Source organism: Triticum urartu, chromosome 3, assembly GCF_003073215.2.
Source record: "Triticum urartu cultivar G1812 chromosome 3, Tu2.1, whole genome shotgun sequence".
Classification (NCBI taxonomy): domain Eukaryota; kingdom Viridiplantae; phylum Streptophyta; class Magnoliopsida; order Poales; family Poaceae; genus Triticum; species Triticum urartu.
Genome location: NC_053024.1, coordinates 492576456 through 492600598, shown reverse-complemented (window position 1 = coordinate 492600598; position 24143 = coordinate 492576456). Strand labels below are relative to the sequence as shown.

The following is a 24143-nucleotide window of genomic DNA, read 5'->3' as shown; positions in this document are numbered from 1 at the left end:
GCACAGGACGCGAAGGATGAGAGGATCATGTTGGTGGATGAAACCCTTTTGGATGAGCATGCGAAGAAGTGGCTTGCGGACAAGAAGAAGGAGATCAACGATCGTAGGGTACGAGGCGGCGAGGGCGGGTGCGGCACGGATGCAAGAGGAGGAGGCACCCCGAATGCAGGCGGAACAGGACCAGAATGACGCATTCCGCCTGAAGCATGACGCATTTCGCTCGAAGCAGGCACCCGACCGATGATCCGAAGCCATCCGTCACGTTCGGACATTGATTTCAATTTGCATGTCTGGTTTGTTGAACTACAATTTGCTTTGCTTTGTTTTGAACTATTGAATTCGCATAATTTGTATCATATGATCGATGTGCATGCATTATATAAATTTGGGGATCAAAATTTGAGGTATGTGAATGTGCGGTGTAACATATGAAAGGTCGGTGGCGTGCCCGCGAGCGTATAGGGAACGGATTTGCAAAGTCAAGCTGTAGATGGTCTAATAGGCCCTGTTTGGTTCGGTTGTGAATTTCTAAAAGCAGCAGTGAAAAATCTGCTGTGGAAAAACAGCTGTGAAAAATCTAATGTGAAAAAGATGTAGGTCATTTGGCAAACCAGCTGATACAGTTTTTTTAGATTTTGATCCGCGGCGGAATCAAATTTTGGAAAGCACGTCTGAGTTGCTTCCGCTTTTGGTTCAGATTTTAGCAGCGGATTTCTGAAATCGGATTCTGCTGGGTTTTGCCCTTTGGTCCAGATTTTACTGCGCGGCAACGGAATCCATCGATAAAAGCTAAACCAAACAGTGCCTAACCTGGCTAGGCTCTCAGTTCGCCGAGAGCATCTGTGTTTTTTTTTTTTGAGCATCTGTGTTAACGGAAAGAGATCCAACCGAAATCCGGCGCAGCGAGTCCGACGAAACTTTGACCTGCGGCCGGCTAGCACGGCGCGGACAGAGCACAAGCGCGTCGCGTCGCACCACCACAATGCCAATCGCGGCAGGTGCCGCCCGGACTACGCACAGCACAGGCGGAGCACAGCCACCACCCTGAACAAAAACTTAGCACTAAACTAAACTAACCTAAGCTAGCTGCCTCCCCCACGCAAAGAGGGCAAGATAAATACGCACTCCAAAGCGGCACACACACAAACACAAACACACACACGCCGCCCTGCTCAGCCACCCTGCACACACACAAACACAAACACACACACGCTGCCTCCCCCACCCTGCTCAGCCGTGAGGCGCGCGCGCGCGCATTGGCGCGTACGGCCGCCGGCGGGCCAGCCATATTTACACATCGCCGGGCGTCGCGTTGGCGGCCTAGCGAAGCCGCGAAACCCAAGAATCTGCCGCGCCGTCGGCAATGGCGGGTCGCCGCCTGGCCCTGCTGCTTGTCGCGCTGGCCGCGGCGTTCCTGGCAGGCGCGAGCGGCCGCCACGCGAGCGACTCGGCGCGGTTCCCCCTGCTCCGCCTCGCCGCGCCGGCGTCCCTCGCCGACCTGGCGCGCAGCGACCGGCAGCGGATGGCGTTCATCGCCTCGCACGGGCGGCGGCGCACGCGGGAGACCGCGGCGGGCTCGTCGGCCTCTTCGGCTGCCGCGGCCTTCGCGATGCCGCTCACCTCCGGCGCGTACACGGGCATCGGGCAGTACTTCGTGCGCTTCCGCGTGGGCACCCCGGCGCAGCCGTTCCTGCTGGTGGCCGACACCGGCAGCGACCTGACCTGGGTCAAGTGCCGCCGCCCTGCCTCGGCCAACTCCTCGCTCTCGCCGGCCGACTCGGGGCCGGGGTCGGGGCGCGCGTTCCGCCCCGAGGACTCGAGGACATGGGCGCCCATCTCGTGCGCGTCGGACACCTGCACCAAGTCGCTCCCCTTCTCCCTCGCCACCTGCCCCACGCCCGGCAGCCCCTGCGCCTACGACTACCGGTCAGCATTCCCTCACTCGCCATTCGCATTCGCATTCGCATCGCTCTCCCCTCCACCGTACTAACCAGCCTTCACCCGAACGCCAGCCCGCGCTTTACCGCCACCACCACTCGTACTCCTCCTATACTTAGCTGCGCGTAATCGCCGTCGATTGAATCGAATCGATCTGCGGGTGGGGCGTCGTTAATTGGCCGTGGCATTGATGAGGAGACGCGAGCAGCAGAGGCGGCAGAGGCAGCAGGAGGAGGCAGGAGACGCCATTAGTGGTTGGTTGGTGGGCGAGTCGGATCTCGCGCAGTTGCAATTTGCAAATGGCAATGGGGCCGCGGCGTCTAATCAATGCGGCGCCATTGATGCCCTCCCTGCTCCGGGCAGCTCCGGCCTGCCTCGCCTTACTGGTGCTGGTACCGGCAGTCCCACTTGTACTGCGAGACCGCAGCACTGCACGGCATTGATTGGCTCGGCCGTGTAGGTCGACGACGCCCCTTCTCGTATGTACTCCTCCTACCCCCTGTGATAGAGATGGGAGTCCTCACGCTGATTCAGCTCCAGTGCTCCACCCCCCCCTCTGGAATCTCCGATCGATTTGCCGCTTGCTTCGTCAAAGTCACCCATAGATTGGAGCATATTTATGGCGTCTAGTTGTAGAGGCGTGGGCTTGCCATGCCTTCATGGAGCTGTCGCGCCATCGTCGTCACTCCGCTCACCGAGGCGATGGACCGAAACGAACACACAGGAAAGAAGAAGAACGCATCGACCCGAACTCTGCTCACGAAAGCGATGAGATGAGATGGATCACATGCGCGCATATGCATCGGATTCGGATCCTGCAGCGCCGCCCAGAAAGGGGTCGCGCGCGCAGGATATCTATCTGCTCGTAGTTTTTGCTGCATGTGCACGCTGCCGGGGTGTTCATATCTAGGCCGGGCATTTGTTTTCTTGTTTCATTAACAATGGGCAGAGGAGAAAGGGGAACGAGGTAGCAGCTAGCAGTATAGTATACTCGACTTTGCTTGGCTTGGCTTGAGATGGTCATGTGCACGGTGGATTGGGCTGTACTCCATCAGTGCCTGCCTGCGTGTCAGGACATTGCACATATTCCGTAGGAAAGGAGCCACCGAAAGATAAATCAAAAGATCGTAGTACTGTAATACGTACTACATGCACCGATCTGAGATGAGATGGTTCCCCGTACGCCGTTAGTGATAGTCCCAAGCAGGTGCCGTAACAAACGGTGTTCGACTTGTTGATTCCGCAACAAATAAGTGTACCTACGGAACGTACCACGTAATGCAAGGGCAAGAATAGGCCATGGAGTAGTAGTGTCTCGCCTCGCTTATGGCCGAAAGAGCAGCTGGCGAGCACGCACTCCCGTGGTGCCATGGCATCTCACACGTACATTTAGATTTGGGGTTACGCGTGTCGACGGCGAACATGCATGCAGCTTGTAGACTGTTCTTGTAATGGTAATCGATCTGCCTGCCTGTTTGTACTGAAGGAAGAGAAATGGAGTGCCCAACTCTCCTCTTTCTGAAACATGACGGTTGGTCTTGATAACGGTTTTGCTTTCTCGTATGTCTAATGTCAAAGGTTAGTGAGTATAGTACAGTATCATCTCCTGTTTATGCAGGGAAAACCAGGTTCTGCTATCTACTGTCAAAAGTCAAACAGCGATGAATGTATACTACTACACAATTTCACCGGTGATAGTATACACAGTTTCTCTGGGGGACTTTGACCATACCTGGGCCACGTTCTCCTCGGTCAAAACCAGTTTTGACCGGAGTAAAATAACCCATCCTCCAGCTCGAACGCACATACTCCGGCTGCTAACCAATCGGGTTCAGGTCGGCATGCATTCGCCAAAAAACACTGATGAACGTAGGACATATGTGCACCGCCGCGTGAGGTCCACTTGCTGGCAGCATCCTTCGCGATAACAGTTCGTGCAAAGGCATTATCCTTTTCCATTCCACCGGTTTAATCATTGTGCTCCGGAGGATTTGCATTTGCTTACTTACAAGCCGGTCCTTGAACCGCGCCATGTGCCATGCACGATCCACGTAACTAACCGTGGCGCATTCTACGGCCGCATGCAATGCAGGTACAAGGACGGGTCGGCGGCGCGCGGCACGGTGGGCACGGAGTCGGCGACCATCGCGCTGTCCGGGCGGGAGGAGCGGAAGGCCAAGCTCAGGGGCCTCGTGCTCGGCTGCACCAGCTCCTACACCGGCCCCAGCTTCGAGGCCTCCGACGGCGTGCTCAGCCTCGGCTACAGCGGCATCTCCTTCGCCTCCCACGCCGCCTCCCGCTTCGGCGGCCGCTTCTCCTACTGCCTCGTCGACCACCTCGCCCCGCGCAACGCCACCAGCTACCTCACCTTCGGCCCCAACCCCGCCGTCTCCCCCTCCTCCTCCCACGCCTCCCCCTCCTCCTGCGCCGCCGCCGCCGCTCCCCGCGCGCGCACGACGCCGCTGCTGCTCGACCGCCGGATGCGCCCCTTCTACGACGTCAGCCTCAAGGCCATCTCCGTCGCCGGGGAGTTCCTCAAGATACCGCGCGCCGTCTGGGACGTCGAGGCGGGCGGCGGCGTCATCCTCGACTCCGGCACCAGCCTCACGGTGCTGGCCAAGCCGGCCTACCGCGCCGTCGTGGCCGCGCTCAGCAAGGAGCTCGCCGGGCTGCCGCGGGTCACCATGGACCCGTTCGAGTACTGCTACAACTGGACGTCGCCGTCGGGCCAGGACGCCGGCGTCGCCGTGCCGAAGATGGCCGTGCACTTCGCCGGGGCGGCGCGGCTGGAGCCCCCGGGGAAGAGCTACGTGATCGACGCGGCGCCCGGCGTCAAGTGCATCGGCCTGCAGGAAGGCCCCTGGCCCGGGATCTCCGTCATCGGGAACATCCTGCAGCAGGAGCACCTGTGGGAGTTCGACATCAAAAACCGACGGCTAAGATTCCAGAGGTCGCGGTGCACGCACTGATCCTGATCGTCCGTTCCACGTCCAACCACGTCTTGTGTTTTTTCTCCTTGTGGTGGTGGCCTCGCTGATTGTTTGTATTTGTTTTTTGTCCCGTCCTCAGATCTATACTAATGCAATGAGAAATGCGCCTCGCAAAAATGAGCAAGCTGTAATAAGTTTTCTGCTTCTCTTTTTCTTTACCACATTTGGTATCTTCATTTCAGTGAAAATATATACCGTTTAGGGCTGGTTAGTTTATTTGTTCCCAAATTGTGCATATGTTCCCAAATATTTCAGTGAAAATATATACCGTTTAGGACAATGTTTAGGGACAATGATTTGTCTTTCATGAGTTCATTATCGATTGATTGGGCAAAATCTCGAGATATGTTAGTGTGGGCGGATTGATTTTTCACATGCTTGCGCTGGTAAATCTCTCCCTTGCTTTTATTTGTATATTCACTGTTCCTTGGAATGTTTTGGTTATTTTGCTATTGGCAGACGCCTCAATTTGATCAGGGTGAACGCCGCCAATTCAAACAACTAGACAATCACATGGGAGGGAGGCATCGAGATGATTACAGACCATGCTACAGAAATACTAGAAAGAGAAAAAACACTACATTCAAATGTATGGTTGACTCAACCAAGACAAAGGAGATCTTCGCATGGCTTGGTTCCTTGCCGAGACAGACTCGGCATGCTACAAGGCTCGGTTGATTGGCCGGACTGACACTCCATGATCCTGACCATTTGGAGAGTATGGGTGCTCCCTAAATGCAAGCTCTTTGCATGACTTGCAAACAACACTAGGATTTGAAGGGATGATAGCCCTTTAGCGTCGTAGGTGGACAGATTGTAACCCATGCCCCGTATGCAAGAAGATTGAAGAGTCGGTGGTACACCTCTTTTTTCAATGTCGGTACACTATTAGAGTTTGGTGCATGGTCAAAGATTGGCTTGGACTTCACGATGTGAACCTACAACGTTACCAAAAAAACCCAATCGTATAAGACGCTGGCTTCCTTGATGTTGCTTATCTCTTGGGCATTGTGGAAGGAGTGGAATGCACGGATCTTTCGTAATTCCTTCGTCCCGATGGAAGATTGTCACTAGGACTAAAGAGGATACCTCGCTTTGGAGCATTGCAAGGGCGCGACACTTGAGTATTGTAGTGTAGCGAGAGTGATTGTTGCAATTCCGGCCTTGAGCCTTAACCTCCCAGCCTTCCTCCTAATCAATGAAAATTGCTAATTTTTTGCCTCGTTTCAAAATACAAAGGAGATCTTCAATTTCCATTCTCATGTAAACAAACAAGGCAGCCTTGGGCGTTTGTTACTTGGTTTGTCCACCCGACAACACTCCTCTCAAAGGAGAGTGTGACATCCTAGCTTAATAGAAATGATAGACCTGTCACTATTCGTCATCGTTTACAGTTATCGTGAATCTTGTCGATGACCGCCGATGAGAGGAGAGTGATGTTCTCAAAGACCTGTTGGTTCCTCTCCAGCTAAAGGGAGTGAAACGTGCAGATAATTATCGAGTACACCTCCTTGCAAAATTGTGACGTGGTTGACGAATTATGGAAGATTTTGCCATACATCGTGCTTGTTTCAAATTTTTCCAGTTAACATGATTATTGTGGGCGTGACCGTCTTTCTCGGATGATTAGGATTTTGGGTGGGTCAGCAACAAATTCTTGACCGAATGGGGGCGGTTGGGTGAAAATTGTGCAACCCACGGTTACGGTAAAAAAAATAGATTGTGCAACCCAAGCCACTCCCCATCGTCCCGTTCAGCTCACGAAAGAAGAGAGCAGAGAGGTGAGACCAGTCCGAAAATCCAACCGGAGACTTCAAGAAATGGAAGCCGCCGGCCCACAAACGCAGCCGCCGGCGCCGCACCCATTGGTGGCTCCGCTGTCGTTTCTGCTGGGCAAGTGGCGCGGCGAGGGCGAGGGAACCTTCCCCTCCATCGCCCCGTTCCGCTACGGCGAGGAGATCCTCTTCTCCCACCACCCTTCCAAGGTACACCGCCGTCTCCCGGCCGTATGTGTTCCTTCGGTTGGCCGATCTGCAGAGCTTTTCATGCCTTTGCCTGACTCGGCGCGGGTGCGCGCAGCCGGTGATCTCGTACACGCAGAAGACGTGGAAGGCGGCGTCCGGCGACCCGATGCACGCCGAGAGTGGGTACTGGCGGCCCCGCCCCGACGGCTCCGTCGAGGTGGTCATCGCCCAGAGCACAGGCCTCACCGAGGTCCAGGTGTGTTCGTACTGACTGCCCACTGAGTTCTTGCAAGCATGGTTCTGTCTGATGCTAGATTGAGTATGGTATATGTATTTGGAGGCAGCTGCAAATGGCAACTCTGTTTAGGTGTTGCCTGTTGGCATTCGTTATAGGCCATCGCAATCCCAGTTTATAATTTGCACGGCAGGTTTCTCATGCTCAATTTAGTGTCTGCATACTGTTCATATCTGAAGATTCTGAACTGGATACTGAAAACATTCTAGCATAGTTGCTTGCAACAGTATGTGGGTCAATAATGGTTATTTTAGCTAAACTGTTATTTCTGCAGTTATATTGTTCAATCTTTATTTTAGCTAAACTGTTATTTGTTGCCACAACTTTGCTTCTAAAATGCAGACGGGTTCATATGACAGTGAAAAGAAAACAGTGACACTCCAAAGCGAACTTATTGGCAATGCATCAAAGGTACCTCTCATAGGTTGATTGTATATGATGTCTCTTATTATCAATATTATCGTTATTACTATGCCACATGATGTTCTGACGGTCAATTTTGATTTGACTATGTGATAATGTTTTTTGTTTTTTGCTTTCAACCTACCATGCATCGTTGTTTGTCCGATGAGCTTAGGTGCTTTGTTGTTAATTAGTCTCGCTCTGAGTAGGATGGGATAGTGTATTTTGTTTTCTGCGAATCAGGATGAACTCACGATATAGCTTTTATCTCATCTTCTATGAGCTAGTAGAAATTTATATTTGCACCAATATATCTGTACTAACAAGGGATAAATCTACATGTAGAATTTCTGAACTCTGGAAGCAACGCCCTACTTTCTTCTGCAGTTGTCTCATTTGTTTAAAACTCAGAAACTATGACACTTAGATCTGCTTTTGTGTTCCTGAACCGAAGTAGGAGGGGTATGACTCATCTTGCTGGCGGCACTTCATTGTATTTTTTTTTCATAGGTTCGCAACACTCATCATGCACATTGTCTTTCCATGTTGGAGTTGCTAAACTTCATAGGAAGGTCATCTTCAGGGTTATCCACTCGCTTACGGAGTCTTGCAGCCGCCTAAGTTGCCTGAATCTCCTAAGAAATCTTGTATAATTTTGTCAGGTGAAGCAGATCACGAGGGCTTTTCAGGTGGTGGATGGGGAGCTCTCATACGTCGTTCAGATGGCAACAATCACAAACAGTCTACAGCCGCATCTGAAAGCGCTTCTCAAGAGGATCTGAGCAATCTCCTTGGGTGGGATTGCGGTAACATACCGTATCTGAAGCTCTAGATTCTTTGGGAAACTTAAAGTTCAGCTAATAAGGAGCTTCTACTCCCTCCGTCCGAAAAAACTTGTCCCTCAAATGGATGTATCTAGCACCAACTTGGTGCTAGATACATCCATTTGAGGAACAAGCTTGGGACAAGCTTTTCCGGACAGAGGGAGTATTTATTATTTGCGAGAACATGAAAACCTATCATTTGCTGGTGGAATCTGAAGATTATTCAGGGCTTACTTTCGTATAAGCTTTTATGAGCGTCAGATGTCTATCGCACAGCAAACTCACGAGAAAGAAACTACAAAATCATAACATTAGCAAAATCGCATCAATGAAATGGAACATGAAGTTTCTGCAGGCACCCATGGAAAATTTCCAAAAACTCTTTTTTGGCACAAACAAAAAACAACAAGGATGTTTCGACAAGGATGTTTTTTTAACGGGGGCGCTACGTATCGGCCTGCAGATGATCTAAAAAGATCGACCACCTCGCCGGCCGTTGGATGAAGCGAGAAGGACCATTGGATCTCCCCATGTGAACCCAGTTGAAACCAGTGATTTGCAACAAGCCAATTGTTGCACTCAATCTCTGCAGCAGGGGCCTTATTGCAACAACAAAAAATGTTATTTTCCATTATTATTCTTCTAGAACACACTCTTCTCAGTTTTTGACATGGCAACAAAATCATTGTTGCAAACCTCCTTTGCAACAGAACCTTCTTTTACAGAAAGAAACAACTTTATTAATTGGTAATAACGGTTACATCGCCTATTAAAAGTGTTACAATATCGTCCATCGGCTCCTCAAACCAAGAATTTGTTGCAGAAAATTTTGCTAGCCTAGCAATTTCATGAGCAACCATATTCGCTTCCCTATTACAATGTTCAAGACTAGTGAGAGGGAAGATATACAAGCCAAAAAATAGCAATCGTCAAACACTGCCGACGCCTCTCCCGCAGACCGTTTCTTCATTGTCTCGATCATTTTCATATTATCAGAGTTAATAACAAGACAATTGCATCCCGCTTTTTGTGTAAGAGATGATCTGAATCTAAGAGCTAGAGCTTCTGCTGTCAGAACACACCTTTGCAACAGAACCTTTGTTGGAGAAACATCTGACTCGAACACCTTTGCAGAAGTAGTCGTAACTTGTAACACTAGACGACCTTGGGAGCAGCGTACGCAATGCGTGTCGAATCATTTCTTGTAATCACTTTTGAACATCAATTTTTTTTCCGAGACGACCACAAATGTTTTTTCAGTACGAAACTTTGCATGTCAATAAAACATTCAACAATGTTTATAAAAATAACTTTTTGAACTTATTTCCTATTTTTTCAAAATTTTCTGCTCAACTGGGCCATAAGTTGACAATTTTAGAGATGCGACCAGCCCATCTTGGCACTGCTACTAACATTTTCCTCCGGCAATGTTCATTCTCATTCTCAATCTCAGATGATGTGTTGGCTCAATCTCACAAAGGTGCAGTAGGGTGTCTGGGGTGACTATGTGCATTTTCATCTGTACTATGTTTAAAAAAACAGTTCATAGATTGACTTGGGGTGTGGAGGGGTAGAGAGTGAGAGACATGTCATAAAAATAAAAATAGGTTGGCATAACGCATAACAGGCAACTGTAGGGACATACTTTCATGTTTCAAAGATCCTAAAATCAGAACCAAAATTACTAACAGATCGCTCAATAGCCAAAATACAGAGATTGGTAAGTCTTCACTCCACTACAGAACCCCTGAATTCCTCAAGACAACAGTAGTGCAATCATGCTTCGGTCTGCTCCCTCAAGCGACGGATCGTGCTCCTGACGGTGACTGCACTAGCAGTGCTGCAAAGACACATGGAGAAATTAGCATAAAGCGATATGACAATGAAGAGGTCATCCAGAAGGAGCTCGGAACAGATGCCTACTTCATGGTATAGGCGCCGCCAGCCTTGACCTTGCCACAGTCCTTGCATCCCCAAATTCCAACAGCTTTCCTCTTCACAGCAAACTGATTATGATTCACAAGCAGAAAGCATAGTTTTAGACAACCGAACAAAAGTTTCTGTATATTTTTTTTAAGGAAGCGTATAGAAAGTCAAATATATGCTACAAATAACTAGCATAATAGAGTATGTAACATATTAAATACAACCTCCCTTTCCTGTACTCAGATTACTACAGTACAACAAGCCTTTCATGGTGATGACAACATATACAATAAGATAAGATGACATTTTTGTATGATGAAACTACAATTAGAATGGCAACAATAAAACCAAATTGGACAACTTCTGTTGCAAATAGAAGATAAAACAGCTAGCATAAGATATTACAGGGTAATGACATAACAAGATGAGAGGAAATTACGACTGACAAAGCAAAACTATCACTGGGAGGGAAAAAACATGCAAAGCAATACAAAACTATCACATCAAGCATCAATAAATACTCCATCCAGAAATACTTGTCAGAGAAATGGATGTATCTAGACGTATTTTAGTTCTAGATACATCTGTTTTTATCCATTTATGCGACAAGCAATTCCAGACTGAGGGAGTATGAACATGCATGGAAAGGTAGTCAGTGTACAGTACTACCCCAGTAAACAACAACAGTTCATACATAGCAGATAGCATTCACACAATGCACTGTGTAACCAAGTACTCCCTCCGTTCCTAAATACTTGTCTTTCTAGGCATTTCAACAAGTGACTACATACGAAGCAAAATGAGTGAATCTACACTCTAAAATATGTCTACATACATCCGTATGTAGTAGTCATTTGAAATGTCTAGAAAGACAAATATTTAGGAACGGAGGGAGTAGGTGACAGAAGACATACCTTCCCACAGAATTCACAGAAGTACTTGGAGTGCTGAGACACCTCCATCTTCTTGATCTGCTTACGCAAACTGGCACCATACCTGGTACCTATAACATTGCAAGGGCTAATTTGAGGACACGGCAGAAGCGCATAAACAGGTAAATGAGCCAAATGTTACAAGCACATACCATACTTGCCGACGATTCCAGCCTTCTTGGTGCGCTTCGTCTGAGTAGACATTGCAAAACAACAAATTACACAGCAGCATAATAAAAATGAACATTATTATATAATCGGTGAAGCAACTGCTAATGCACATTTAACATCGAATTTGGGCAATTGATTAACTTCGGGTGTGGAAAGCTTAACATCAACGAAACACTAGTACATTAGACAAGGAAAATGTTCTGATATTGCATCCAGTTTGTATCCTTCCCCAAACAAAATATCGCACGCTCCACTCGAACCACTTGCGCAGATGGCTTTTCCCCTGCTATTCTACCTAACTAGCCACAAGCCCACAACACGATGTCAGTGCAGATTTTGTACACCAAGGGACTGGTTGAGTACCTGGGAAGTATCCCAATACACCTAGGTTCTAAGCCAATTGATGAACACATCGATTGGCCCAGAGGAAGTTTGCATAAAAAGCACAAAGCACAACTCAGGGCTAACACGGGTGGTAGAAAGGGGGAGCTCGACAGAGCTCAACATATCAGTAACACACAATCGAATTGCTGCACCATGATTTCGCACCTAGAAACACTACGATCTCGCAGGATGGATCCTAAGAAATACCGCATCCAAGACTGAAACGTGTTTCGCTATCGCAAGAGCTTGCCGAGAAAGGAAGTACGAGAGCAACGTACCATCTCGGCGGCGGGTAGCAGGAGGCGGCTGCTGCGGCGTAGGCGGGGAGATGGCGGCGCGCGTGCGAGGGCTCGGGCAGGGGGCGCTAGAGGGGAGCTTATATATCGGAGGCTAGGGTTTCCGTGGAAGTGGGCCTTCGACGGTTGGACTATTACATGTGGGCTGGGTCAAGTGGATAGATAGGTGGGCTCACTACTCGAGGTATGTGGTGGTAGTACAGAGTGGGCTTTCCTCACTCGATTAGAAAATTTTAGTTTTTCTTTCAGCGGGAAAGATTTTTTTCTTAGAAAAACGAAATTGTATGTTAACATATTCATACCCGAGCCCTTAAAAAAATCAAAGTCCAGATAAATGTTGATTCCATAGCTTGGCATGCACTTTGTTTTGTGTCTGTGTCTTTGTTTGTCGCATATGTGATATCAATTAAATGTCTCAACTATAGCTCTTTCAAATATGCTAAACGTGCTACAAATCAAATACGTTCTTTCAGTTGCCACCGGTTGTCCTGTAGCCATGAGGAAATGACCCCGATAGAATGTGGGGAGCTCGACCATGGCAAGAAGCTAAACGGATGCATAAAGAATTGCGGCATGAGTAGGATCAAGTATAGCTCTTTCAAATACGCTAACCGAGCTCAACTGCAAGTCTTATAGATAGAATCTTGTCAAAAATCTTGACCGGTCCATTTACTAAACTGATGGGTTGGAAAACATTGATATCCACTGCTCCAGCCACCTTTGGAAGCAACAACACTAAAGCTTTGTTGATGGCGGCCATGCCTCTCATGTCATCTCGGTAGAAGTGGTCCAACGCCCATGCCAAGGGGACATGAGAGGCATGGCCGGAGCTCCCGAAGGTGGCCGGAGTGGTGGATATCAAGAATTTCCGACCCACCATTTTAGTAAATGGACCGGTCAAGATTTTCGACAAGATTTTAGCTACAAGACTTGCAGTTGAGCTCCCGAGGCTTGTGGGATATCATCAAAGTGCATTGTTGTCGGGGGGATGAACCCTGGGCAGGCAACGGAACCCGGATTTTTTTCAAAAACATCGGGGCCCCCTCAATCCGGCTCGCACTTGGTCAGGTTGCTCAACCCGGCCAAGTCCGTCGACCCGGCCGAACTCAACCCGGCCCCCAACGACTAGCGCAAGACGGCTGAACGCCAGCAAGCGACGACCTGACGGTGCGCCACTGTAACGGACTTGACCCGGCCACCTTCGGCAAACAGTGCCCCTGGCTCAACCTGACAGTTAGGTCGGGTCAGGCCGACCTAAGACAGACCCACGCCCGAACCCTTTATCGGGCCAGTCTTGCGCCCACGACCCTACCCATGGGTCTCAGATCAGACCCACACCCGAACCGCAAACAGTGCCCCTGGCTCAACCTGACAGTCAGGTCGGGTCAGGCCGACCTAAGATAGACCCATGCCCGAACCCTTTATCGGGCCAGGCTTGCACCCACGACCCTACCCATGGGTCTCAGATCAGACCCACACCCCAACCCATCGGGTTACCCGGTCTAATTGGGCACCCATCGGGCATGACCAAAAACTGTTATTTCTCCCTAATAATAAAGCACGGATTGACTTTGTCGGGTTCACCGTCACAAATACGCTTCTTCTTGTGATTTTACGCTTTCAGTTTGAATCTCTATCTCTACTCCTAATTGCTCAGTCTGTACGTCGTTCATTCGTTCGTTCCCTTCCACCCATCGACCGATCGAAGGAAGTCGCCCCCACCTCGCACGCCTCCCCCCTTTTTTTCCTATTTCCGTTTCGGCCTTTCGGCCCAAGACGTTCCTCTCCTCTCGCACCCCCTTGTGTGTAGGGTTTCACCAGGGAGATGTTGTGCCGCCGTCGCTCCATTCGTCATCTCCCGCTCGACTGCTCCTCCCCTCGACTAGGGTTTCTTGAGCGCAGCCGCCACACTAGCTCGATCTGTTCTTTGTCCGTGCTCCGACGCCGCCCGAGCCCCGTCACCTCCAGTTCGCACCTGATCCTCTCCATCCCTCGTTGCGTCCCAATCCACCCCTCACACTCGTACCATCCCCTCCTCCAGGATCGACGATTGTACCACAATGCGTCGACTCTGCTTCTCCTGGTGATGACCTGAGGGGATGTGTTTCCAGGCATTGGATAGCGATCGTGGCCAAGTTGCGGCAGTGCCTCAGGGTTGCTGGTGACGGGTGGGACTGCCTAAGCATGATCGATGGCTGCTCCAGAGTGCATCAACTTGGCATCTCAGCGGCGGCGAAAAGCGAGCTACGGCGGAGCCTCGACGTTGCCTGGCGAGGAAGTGGTGCAAGGTGCGGGTCTGCAGCTCCTGGGGAATGCTTCTCCCACCACGTCGTTGCGGATTGTGACCCTGTTCCTTAGCCACGTCGCAGGCTGCTCTGATTGTGCAGCGCCGACCTCGGCCATGTCCGCCGACCGTCGTGGGCATTGTTCGCTGCCTACATGTTGTCCTGGGTCGGTTTGCCAGTTGCCACACAACCTATAATTAACTAAAGTGGTGTGTTGTTTACTCATTTTTGGATGGCAAGATGTAAGGAGTCCGGAGGGGGTCTGTCCAGACCGTAGCTCCAGCGGAAAGTGAGTACCTTCTTTAATTGCTTCCTCGTCTATGTGGTTTTCCTATTTGTATTGTGATGCTATTCGTAAATTGAAACAATTCTACTTTCACTTGTTATTCTGCAGTGTTAGTTTAAAATTTCCTGTTAACAGACTTCTTATGTTTCACATTTACAGAAGCAATTTTATTGATTTTATACATGTACGTGTAACTCTTGTAAGAATGGGATTTTCTATTCCCAGATATGATTAAATACCACAGGTCGGAAATTTGCAGAGGCAACTCCAGGAAGAGATGAACATGCTTCTGGTGTTGACAAGTTTGTGCTTATGGTGGAAATATGATTGGTTTTGTTTTGTTAGCAGGGATAATATATTAAGCTGTTTGAACTGTACCTGTCCGCAAGAAGAAAACTATTAGAACTGACAGGGTATAAATTCTATTAGGTTCTATGTCTATTTCCTGAATACCTATATCGCTCAGGCTACATCTACATCGATGTCAGTGGCAGGTATGATTGGTGCAATTTCAGCCCCGTTGAAAGTAATTGGTGCATAGTTTTTAGGTTCTCTTTTTTACACCAGACATATTTCTTTTCTATTTCCAGCTTTGAGTACCTCAATTGATAGTGTTTTTTTAGGGGCTCAATTGATAGTGTTAATTAACTTAGCTAGGACAAGGTTGGTGCATTTCCATTATTTTTAGGTTGAAGCCTTTGTTGTTCACATTTTAGAATCGTAGTTAAAAATAAATAAGATACATATTATTGTATTATGATATTCTGTAGGTTTAACTAGGAATTAGTCCATTGATATCAGCCCTCAAATTAATTAACACGATTGTAGATTTTATCATATAATGTAATTAATGATAGTGACCAATGAAACGCTTCTAACCTGAGTTCAGTTGCTTGCAGGAGAATGAGTAATCATAGGCTTCTACTTGCTCGATCTGTTGTACACATGTAGAACTAGACAGTCGAGGAAGACGCTTGCTCGTACTTTAGACCGAAGGCCATTAACACTCATAATTTTCTGTCCAGATGAAGGCATGTAGTTTTTACATATACAGATACTGAGTTGTTGCTAGGTGAAGCTGGAGCTATTAATATAACCCTTGCTTATATTTAACTACTTAATATATACACTTTTCATAGGAATGTAAATTGAGCACGGTCATGGAATCATTATCTACCCCTGGAGTATCCTAGGCCTAAATAAATGATAATTTGGGAAACAAAAATGACAAATTCATTGCGCCAATGTGCATGATTGAAAGCCCAAATTTAAATAGTTTTGGTCTTTCTTGTTTCTAAGCTATGTCTAAACTTCCACTTACATTTTGTAGCATGGTAGATATATGTTTTTTTGACATGATAAACTATTTTCCAACATTAGTGAAGGTGGGTTGTACGGGATGTTTGTTGTGAAATGTTCTACTTGTTAATTACAAAATATATTTTGTAAATTTTGGTTGACTATGTCAGTGTCAGAGTCCAATTGACTGGGTGTGCATAACGAACCATGAGCTTTAGTTGGTTGTAACATTAGTTGACGTGGCATTGTTTTAAACTTATGTGCAGGTTATGTCTTTATACTGCATACTGCTCTATATCACCCTTTTTTATTTGTTGTATGGCACGACTGTCAACTTGCCTACATTTTATTTTGGTATATATACACAGTTCATCAATGCTTTCGTGTTTAACTATAGTTCTCTATGTTTATGTCAACTCCATACAAGTGCATCATCTAGCATATGTTACTCCTTTTTTATCCTTGGACCGAACCTACATACATTACCTGATTGTGGTAATAGTACCTATTAAGACTTGCTTTCATAGTGTACAATGATATTTGTTCTGTTGAAAACAATATATTTTGCTACAAAAGGAATGTCAAATTAATTATCCTGATGTGATTGCAGGAAGTAGGGATAAATGGCTCAATTATGCAATTAACTACTGCAACTCGTTTTGTCATGTGACTACAGTTGATTGATTTCCATCAAATTGTTTCTATCTGTTAATATGGGGACAATATTAGGTTAGATGTCCAATGATAGTCCAAATATGAGGCATTGGCATCGCTAGAAAATTAAAGTGTGTATTTAAGTGGGATGGAGAGAGAGAGAGATTGTGAGCCGGATGCGGCATTGACATAGGTGGCGACTATGGATTGGAGAGGTAGAGAATGAATATATTGAATGAATAAGAGTGATACATAGTATTTTTACCCTGAAGAGTGATACATGATTGTTGTTGAAAGTGAAGGAAATATGCCCTAGAGGCAATAATAAAGTTATTATTTATTTCCTTATAATCATGATAAATGTTTATTATTCATGCTAGAATTGTATTAACCGGAAACATAATACATGTGTGAATACATAGACAAACAAAGTGTCACTAGTATGCCTCTACTTGACTAGCTCGTTAATCAAAGATGGTTATGTTTCCTAACCATGAACAATGAGTTGTTATTTGATTAACGAGGTCACATCATTAGTTGAATGATCTGATTGACATGACCCATTCCATTAGCTTAGCACCCGATCGTTTAGTATGTTGCTATTGCTTTCTTCATGACATATACATGTTCCTATAACTATGAGATTATGCAACTCTCGTTTACCGGAGGAACACTTTGGGTACTACCAAATGTCACAACGTAACTCGGTGATTATAAAGGAGTACTACAGGTGTCTCCAATGGTACATGTTGGGTTGGCGTATTTCGAGATTAGGTTTTGTCACTCCGATTGTCGGAGAGGTATCTCTGGGCCCTCTCGGTAATGCACATCACATAAGCCTTGCAAGCATTACAACTAATATGGTAGTTGTGAGATGATGTATTACGGAACGAGTAAAGAGACTTGTCGGTAACGAGATTGAACTAGGTATTGGATACCGACGATCGAATCTCGGACAAGTAACATACCGATGACAAAGGGAACAACGTATGTTGTTATGCGGTCTGACCGATAAAGATCTTCGTAGAATATGTAGGAGCCAATATGGGCATCCAGGTCCCGCTATTGGTTATTGACCGGAGACGTGTCTCGGTCATGTCTACATTGTTCTCGAACCGTAGGGTCCGCACGCTTAACGTTACGATGACAATTATTATGAGTTTATGCATTTTGATGTACCGAAGGTTGTTCGGAGTCCCAGATGTGATCACGGACATGACGAGGAGTCTCGAAATGGTCGAGACATAAAGTATTGGAAGCCTATGTTTGGACATCGGAAGTGTTCTGGGTGAAATCGGGATTTTACCGGAGTACCGGGAGGTTACCGGAACCCCCCCGGGAATCATATGGGCCTTAGTGGGCCTTAGTGGAAAGGTGAAAGGGCTGCCCATAAGGGCTGCGCGCCTCCCCCCTCCCCTAGTCCTATTAGGACTAGGAGAGGTGGCCGGCCACCCCTCTCCCTCTTTCCCCCTTGGGAATCCTAGTTGGAATAGGATTGGGGGGGGGGGGGAGTCCTACTCCCGGTAGGAGTAGGACTCCTCCTGCGCCTCCATAGGGCTGGCCGCACCCCTCCCCCTTGGCTCCTTTATACACGGAGGCAGGGGGCACCTCTAGACACACAAGTTGATCATTGAGATCGTTCCTTAGCCGTGTGCGGTGCCCCCTGCCACCATATTCCACCTCGATCATATCGTTGTAGTGCTTAGGCGAAGCCCTGCGTCGGTAGAACATCAAGATCGTCACCACGCCGTCGTGCTGACGGAACTCTTCCCCGACGCTTTGCTGGATCGGAGCCCGGGGATCATCATCGAGCTGTACGTGTGCTAAGAACTCAGAGGTGCCGGAGTAACGGTGCTTGGATCGGTCGGATCGGGAAGAAGACGTACGACTACTTCCTCTACGTTGTGTCAACGCTTCCGTTGCGATCTACAAGGGTACGTAGATCATACTCTCCCCTCGTTGCTATGCATCACCATGATCTTGCGTGTGCGTAGGAAATTTTTTGAAATTACTACGTTCCCCAACAGTGGCATCCGAGCCTAGGTTTTATGGTTTGATGTTATTTGCACGAGTAGAACACAAGTGAGTTGTGGACGATACAAGTCATGCTGCCTACCAGCATGTCATACTTTGGTTCGGCGGTATTGTTGGACGAGACGACCCAGACCAACCTTACGCGTACGCTTACGCGAGACCGGTTCCCTCGACGTGCTTTGCACATAGATGGCTTGCGGGCGACTGTCTCTCCAACTTTAGTTGAACCAAGTGTGGCTACGCCCGGTCCTTGCGAAGGTTAAAACGGAGTCTATTTGACAAACTATCGTTGTGGTTTTGATGCGTAGGTAAGATTGGTTCTTGCTTAAGCCCGTAGCGGCCACGTAAAACTTGCAACAACAAAGTAGAGGACGTCTAACTTGTTTTTGCAGGGCATGTTGTGATGTGATATGGTCAAGGCATGATGCTGAATTTTATTGTATGAGATGATCATGTTTTGTAACCGAGTTATCGGCAACTGGCAGGAGCCATATGGTTGTCGCTTTATTGTATGCAATGCAATCGCGATGTAATGCTTTACTTTATTACTAAACGGTAGTGATAGTCGTGGAAGCATAAGATTGGCGAGACGACAACGATGCTACGATGGAGATCAAGGTGTCACGCCGGTGACGATGGTGATCATGACGGTGCTTCGGAGATGGAGATCACAAGCACAAGATGATGATGGCCATATCATATCACTTATATTGATTGCATGTGATGTTTATCTTTTTTATGCATCTTATCTTGCTTTGATTGACGGTAGCATTATAAGATGATCTCTCACTAAATTATCAAGAAGTGTTCTCCCTGAGTATGCACCGTTGCCAAAGTTCGTCGTGCCCAGACACCACGTGATGATCGGGTGTGATAAGCTCTACGTCCATCTACAACGGGTGCAAGCCAGTTTTGCACACGCAGAATACTCAGGTTAAACTTGACGAGCCTAGCATATGCAGATATGGCCTCGGAACACGGAGACCGAAAGGTCGAGCATGAATCATATAGTAGATATGATCAACATAACGATGTTCACCATTGAAAACTACTCCATCTCACGTGATGATCGGTTATGGTTTAGTTGATTTGGATCACGTAATCACTTAGAAGATTAGAGGGATGTCTATCTAAGTGGGAGTTCTTAAGTAATTTGATTAATTGAACTTAAACTTATCATGAACTTAGTACCTGATAGTATCTTGCTTGTTTATGTTGATTGTAGATAGATGGCTCGTGTTGTTGTTCCGTTGAATTTTAATGCGTTCCTTGAGAAAGCAAAGTTGAAAGATGATGGTAGCAATTATACGGACTGGGTCCGTAACTTGAGGATTATCCTCATTGCTGCTCAGAAGAATTACGTCCTGGAAGCACCGCTGGGTGCCAGGCCTGCTGCTGGAGCAACACCAGATGTTATGAATGTCTGGCAGAGCAAAGCTGATGACTACTCGATAGTTCAGTGTGCCATGCTTTACGGCTTAGAATCGGGACTTCAACGACGTTTTGAACGTCATGGAGCATATGAGATGTTCCAGGAGTTGAAGTTAATATTTCAAGCAAATGCCCGGATTGAGAGATATGAAGTCTCCAATAAGTTCTATAGCTGCAAGATGGAGGAGAACAGTTCTGTCAGTGAGCATATACTCAAAATGTCTGGGTATAATAATCACTTGATTCAATTGGGAGTTAATCTTCCAGATGATTGCGTCATTGACAGAATTCTTCAATCACTGCCACCAAGCTACAAGAGCTTCGTGATGAACTATAATATGCAAGGGATGAACAAGACTATTCCCGAGCTCTTCGCAATGCTGAAAGCTGCGGAGGTAGAAATCAAGAAGGAGCATCAAGTGTTGATGGTTAACAAGACCACTAGTTTCAAGAAAAAGGGCAAAGGGAAGAAAAAGGGGAACTTCAAGAAGAACAGCAAGCAAGTTGCTGCTCAGGAAAAGAATCCCAAGTCTGGACCTAAGCCTGAAACTGAGTGCTTCTACTGCAAGCAGACTGGTCACTGGAAGCGGAACTGCCCCAAGTATTTGGCGGATAAGAAGGATGGCAAGGTGAACAAAGGTATATGTGATATACATGTTATTGATGTGTATCTTACTAGAGCTCGCAGTAGCACCTGGGTATTTGATACTGGTTCTGTTGCTAATATTTGCAACTCGAAACAGGGACTACAGAATAAGCGGGCACTGGCAAAGGACGAGGTGACGATGCGCGTGGAAAACGGTTCTAAATTCGATGTGATCGCGGTCGGCACGCTACCTCTACATCTACCTTCGGGATTAATATTAGACCTAAATAATTGTTATTTGGTGCCAGCGTTGAGCATGAACATTATATCTGGATCTTGTTTAATGCGAGACGGTTATTCATTTAAATCAGAGAATAATGGTTGTTCTATTTATATGAGTAATATCTTTTATGGTCATGCACCCTTGAAGAGTGGTCTATTCTTATTGAATCTCGATAGTAGTAATACACATATTCATAATGTTGAAGCCAAAAGATGCAGAGTTGATAATGATGGTGCAACTTATTTGTGGCACTGCCGTTTAGGTCATATCGGTATAAAGCGCATGAAGAAACTCCATACTGATGGACTTTTGGAACCACTTGATTATGAATCACTTGGTACTTGCGAACCGTGCCTCATGGGCAAGATGACTAAAACACCGTTCTCCGGTACTATGGAGAGAGCAACAGATTTGTTGGAAATCATACATACAGATGTATGTGGTCCGATGAATATTGAGGCTCATGGCGGATATCGTTATTTTCTCACCTTCACAGATGATTTAAGCAGATATGGTTATATCTACTTAATGAAACATAAGTCTGAAACATTTGAAAAGTTCAAAGAATTTCAGAGTGAAGTGGAAAATCATCGTAACAAGAAAATAAAGTTTCTACGATCTGATCGTGGAGGAGAATATTTGAGTTACGAGTTTGGTGTACATTTGAAAAATTATGGAATAGTTTCGCAACTCACGCCACCCGGAACACCACAGCGTAATGGTGTGTCTGAACGTCATAATCGTACTTTACTAGATATGGTACGATCTATGATGTCTCTTACAGATTTACCGCTATCGTTTTGGGGATACGCTCTAGAGACGGCCGCATTCACGTTAAATAGGGCACCATCAAAATCCGTTGAGACGACGCCTTATGAACTGTGGTTTGGCAAGAAACCAAAGTTGTCGTTTCTGAAAGTTTGGGGCTGCGATGCTTATGTGAAAAAGCTTCAACCTGATAAGCTCGAACCCAAATCGGAAAAATGTGTCTTCATAGGATACCCAAAGGAGACTGTTGGGTACACCTTCTATCACAGATCCGAAGGCAAGACATTCGTTGCTAAGAATGGATCCTTTCTAGAGAAGGAGTTTCTCTCGAAAGAAGTGAGTGGGAGGAAAGTAGAACTTGACGAGGTAACTGTACCTGCTCCCTTACTGGAAAGTAGTACATCACAGAAAACTGTTTCAGTGACACCTACACCAGTTAGTGAAGAAGCTAATGATAATGATCATGAAACTTCAGATCAAGATACTACTGAACCTCATAGATCAACCAGAGTAAGATCCGCACCAGAGTGGTACGGTAATCCTGTTCTGGAAGTCATGCTACTAGATCATGATGAACCTACGAACTATGAAGAAGCGATGGTGAGCCCAGATTCCGCAAAGTGGCTTGAAGCCATGAAATCTGAGATGGGATCCATGTATGAGAACAAAGTATGGACTTTGGTTGACTTGCCCGATGATCGGCAAGCAATTGAGAATAAATGGATCTTCAAGAAGAAGACTGACACTGACGGTAATGTTACTGTCTACAAAGCTCGACTTGTCGCGAAAGGTTTTCGACAAGTTCAAGGGGTTGACTACGATGAGACTTTCTCACCTGTAGCGATGCTTAAGTCTGTCCGAATCATGTTAGCGATTGCCGCATTTTATGATTATGAAATTTGGCAGATGGATGTCAAAACTGCATTCCTGAATGGATTTCTAGAAGAAGAGTTGTATATGATGCAACCGGAAGGTTTTGTCGATCCAAAGGGAGCTAACAAAGTGTGCAAGCTCCAGCGATCCATTTATGGACTGGTGCAAGCCTCTCGGAGTTGGAATAAACGCTTTGATAGTGTGATCAAAGCATTTGGTTTTATACAGACTTTCAGAGAAGCCTGTATTTACAAGAAAGTGAGTGGGAGCTCTGTAGCATTTCTGATATTATATGTGGATGACATATTATTGATTGGAAATGATATAGAATTTCTGGATAGCATAAAGGGATACTTGAATAAGAGTTTTTCAATGAAAGACCTCGGTGAAGCTACTTACATATTAGGCATAAAGATCTATAGAGATAGATCAAGACGCTTAATTGGACTTTCACAAAGCACATACCTTGACAAGATTTTGAAGAAGTTCAAAATGGATCAAGCAAAGAAAGGGTTCTTGCCTGTGTTACAAGGTGTGAAGTTGAGTAAGACTCAATGCCCGACCACTGCAGAAGATAGAGAGAAAATGAAAGATGTTCCCTATGCTTCAGCCATAGGCTCTATCATGTATGCAATGCTGTGTACCAGACCTGATGTGTGCCTTGCTATAAGTTTAGCAGGGAGGTACCAAAGTAATCCAGGAGTGGATCACTGGACAGCGGTCAAGAACATCCTGAAATACCTGAAAAGGACTAAGGATATGTTTCTCGTATATGGAGGTGACAAAGAGCTCACCGTAAAAGGTTATGTTGATGCAAGCTTTGACACTGATCCGGACAATTCTAAATCGCAAACCGGATACGTGTTTACATTGAACGGTGGAGCTGTCAGTTGGTGCAGTTCTAAACAAAGCGTCGTAGCGGGATCTACATGTGAAGCGGAGTACATAGCTCCTTCGGAGCAGCGAACAAAGGAGTCTGGATGAAGGAGTTCATATCCGATCTAGGTGTCATACCTAGTGCATCGGGACCAATGAAAATCTTTTGTGACAATACTGGTGCAATTGCCTTGGCAAAGGAATCCAGATTTCACAAAAGGACCAAGCACATCAAGAGACGCTTCAACTCCATCCGGGATCTAGTCCAGGTGGGAGACATAGAAATTTGCAAGATACATACCGATCTGAATGTTGCAGACCCGTTGACTAAGCCTCTTCCACGAGCAAAACATGATCAGCACCAAGGCTCCATGGGTGTTAGAATCATTACAGTGTAATCTAGATTATTGACTCTAGTGCAAGTGGGAGACTGAAGGAAATATGCCCTAGAGGCAATAATAAAGTTATTATTTATTTCCTTATAATCATGATAAATGTTTATTATTCATGCTAGAATTGTATTAACCGGAAACATAATACATGTGTGAATACATTGACAAACAAAGTGTCACTAGTATGCCTCTGCTTGACTAGCTCGTTAATCAAAGATGGTTATGTTTCCTAACCATGAACAATGAGTTGTTAT

General features: G+C 46.5%; 3 protein-coding genes across 4 annotated transcripts; 2 read left to right on the top strand and 1 right to left on the bottom strand.

Moving 5' to 3' along the window:
- The first annotated feature begins 1128 nt into the window (after positions 1-1128).
- On the top strand, positions 1129-5156 carry LOC125544554 (aspartic proteinase NANA, chloroplast-like). The gene is made up of 2 exons (XM_048708285.1): positions 1129-1926; positions 4031-5156. The coding sequence occupies exons 1-2, from the start codon at positions 1364-1366 to the stop codon at positions 4905-4907; spliced, it is 1440 nt and encodes a 479-aa protein (XP_048564242.1). The 5' UTR covers positions 1129-1363; the 3' UTR covers positions 4908-5156.
- Positions 5157-6648: 1492 nt separating this feature from the next.
- LOC125544552 (peroxynitrite isomerase Rv2717c) lies at positions 6649-8673 on the top strand. Its single transcript, XM_048708281.1, has 4 exons — positions 6649-6913; positions 7008-7148; positions 7530-7598; positions 8252-8673. Exons 1-4 carry the CDS (start codon positions 6749-6751, stop codon positions 8369-8371), a joined length of 495 nt encoding a protein of 164 aa, XP_048564238.1. The 5' UTR covers positions 6649-6748; the 3' UTR covers positions 8372-8673.
- A 1332-nt stretch (positions 8674-10005) lies between these two features.
- Positions 10006-12245, bottom strand: LOC125544553 (60S ribosomal protein L37a-1). Of its 2 annotated transcripts, XM_048708284.1 has the most exons (5): positions 12105-12245; positions 11424-11463; positions 11254-11342; positions 10337-10419; positions 10006-10253 (listed from the first exon to the last, which is right to left on the bottom strand). In XM_048708284.1, the coding sequence occupies exons 1-5, from the start codon at positions 12105-12107 to the stop codon at positions 10190-10192; spliced, it is 279 nt and encodes a 92-aa protein (XP_048564241.1). In that variant the 5' UTR covers positions 12108-12245; the 3' UTR covers positions 10006-10189. The 2 variants fall into 2 exon arrangements, with proteins under 2 accessions (XP_048564241.1, XP_048564240.1); XM_048708283.1 differs by lacking the exon at positions 12105-12245 and having other exon boundaries at positions 11424-11490.
- Between the last annotated feature and the right edge of the window lie 11898 nt (positions 12246-24143).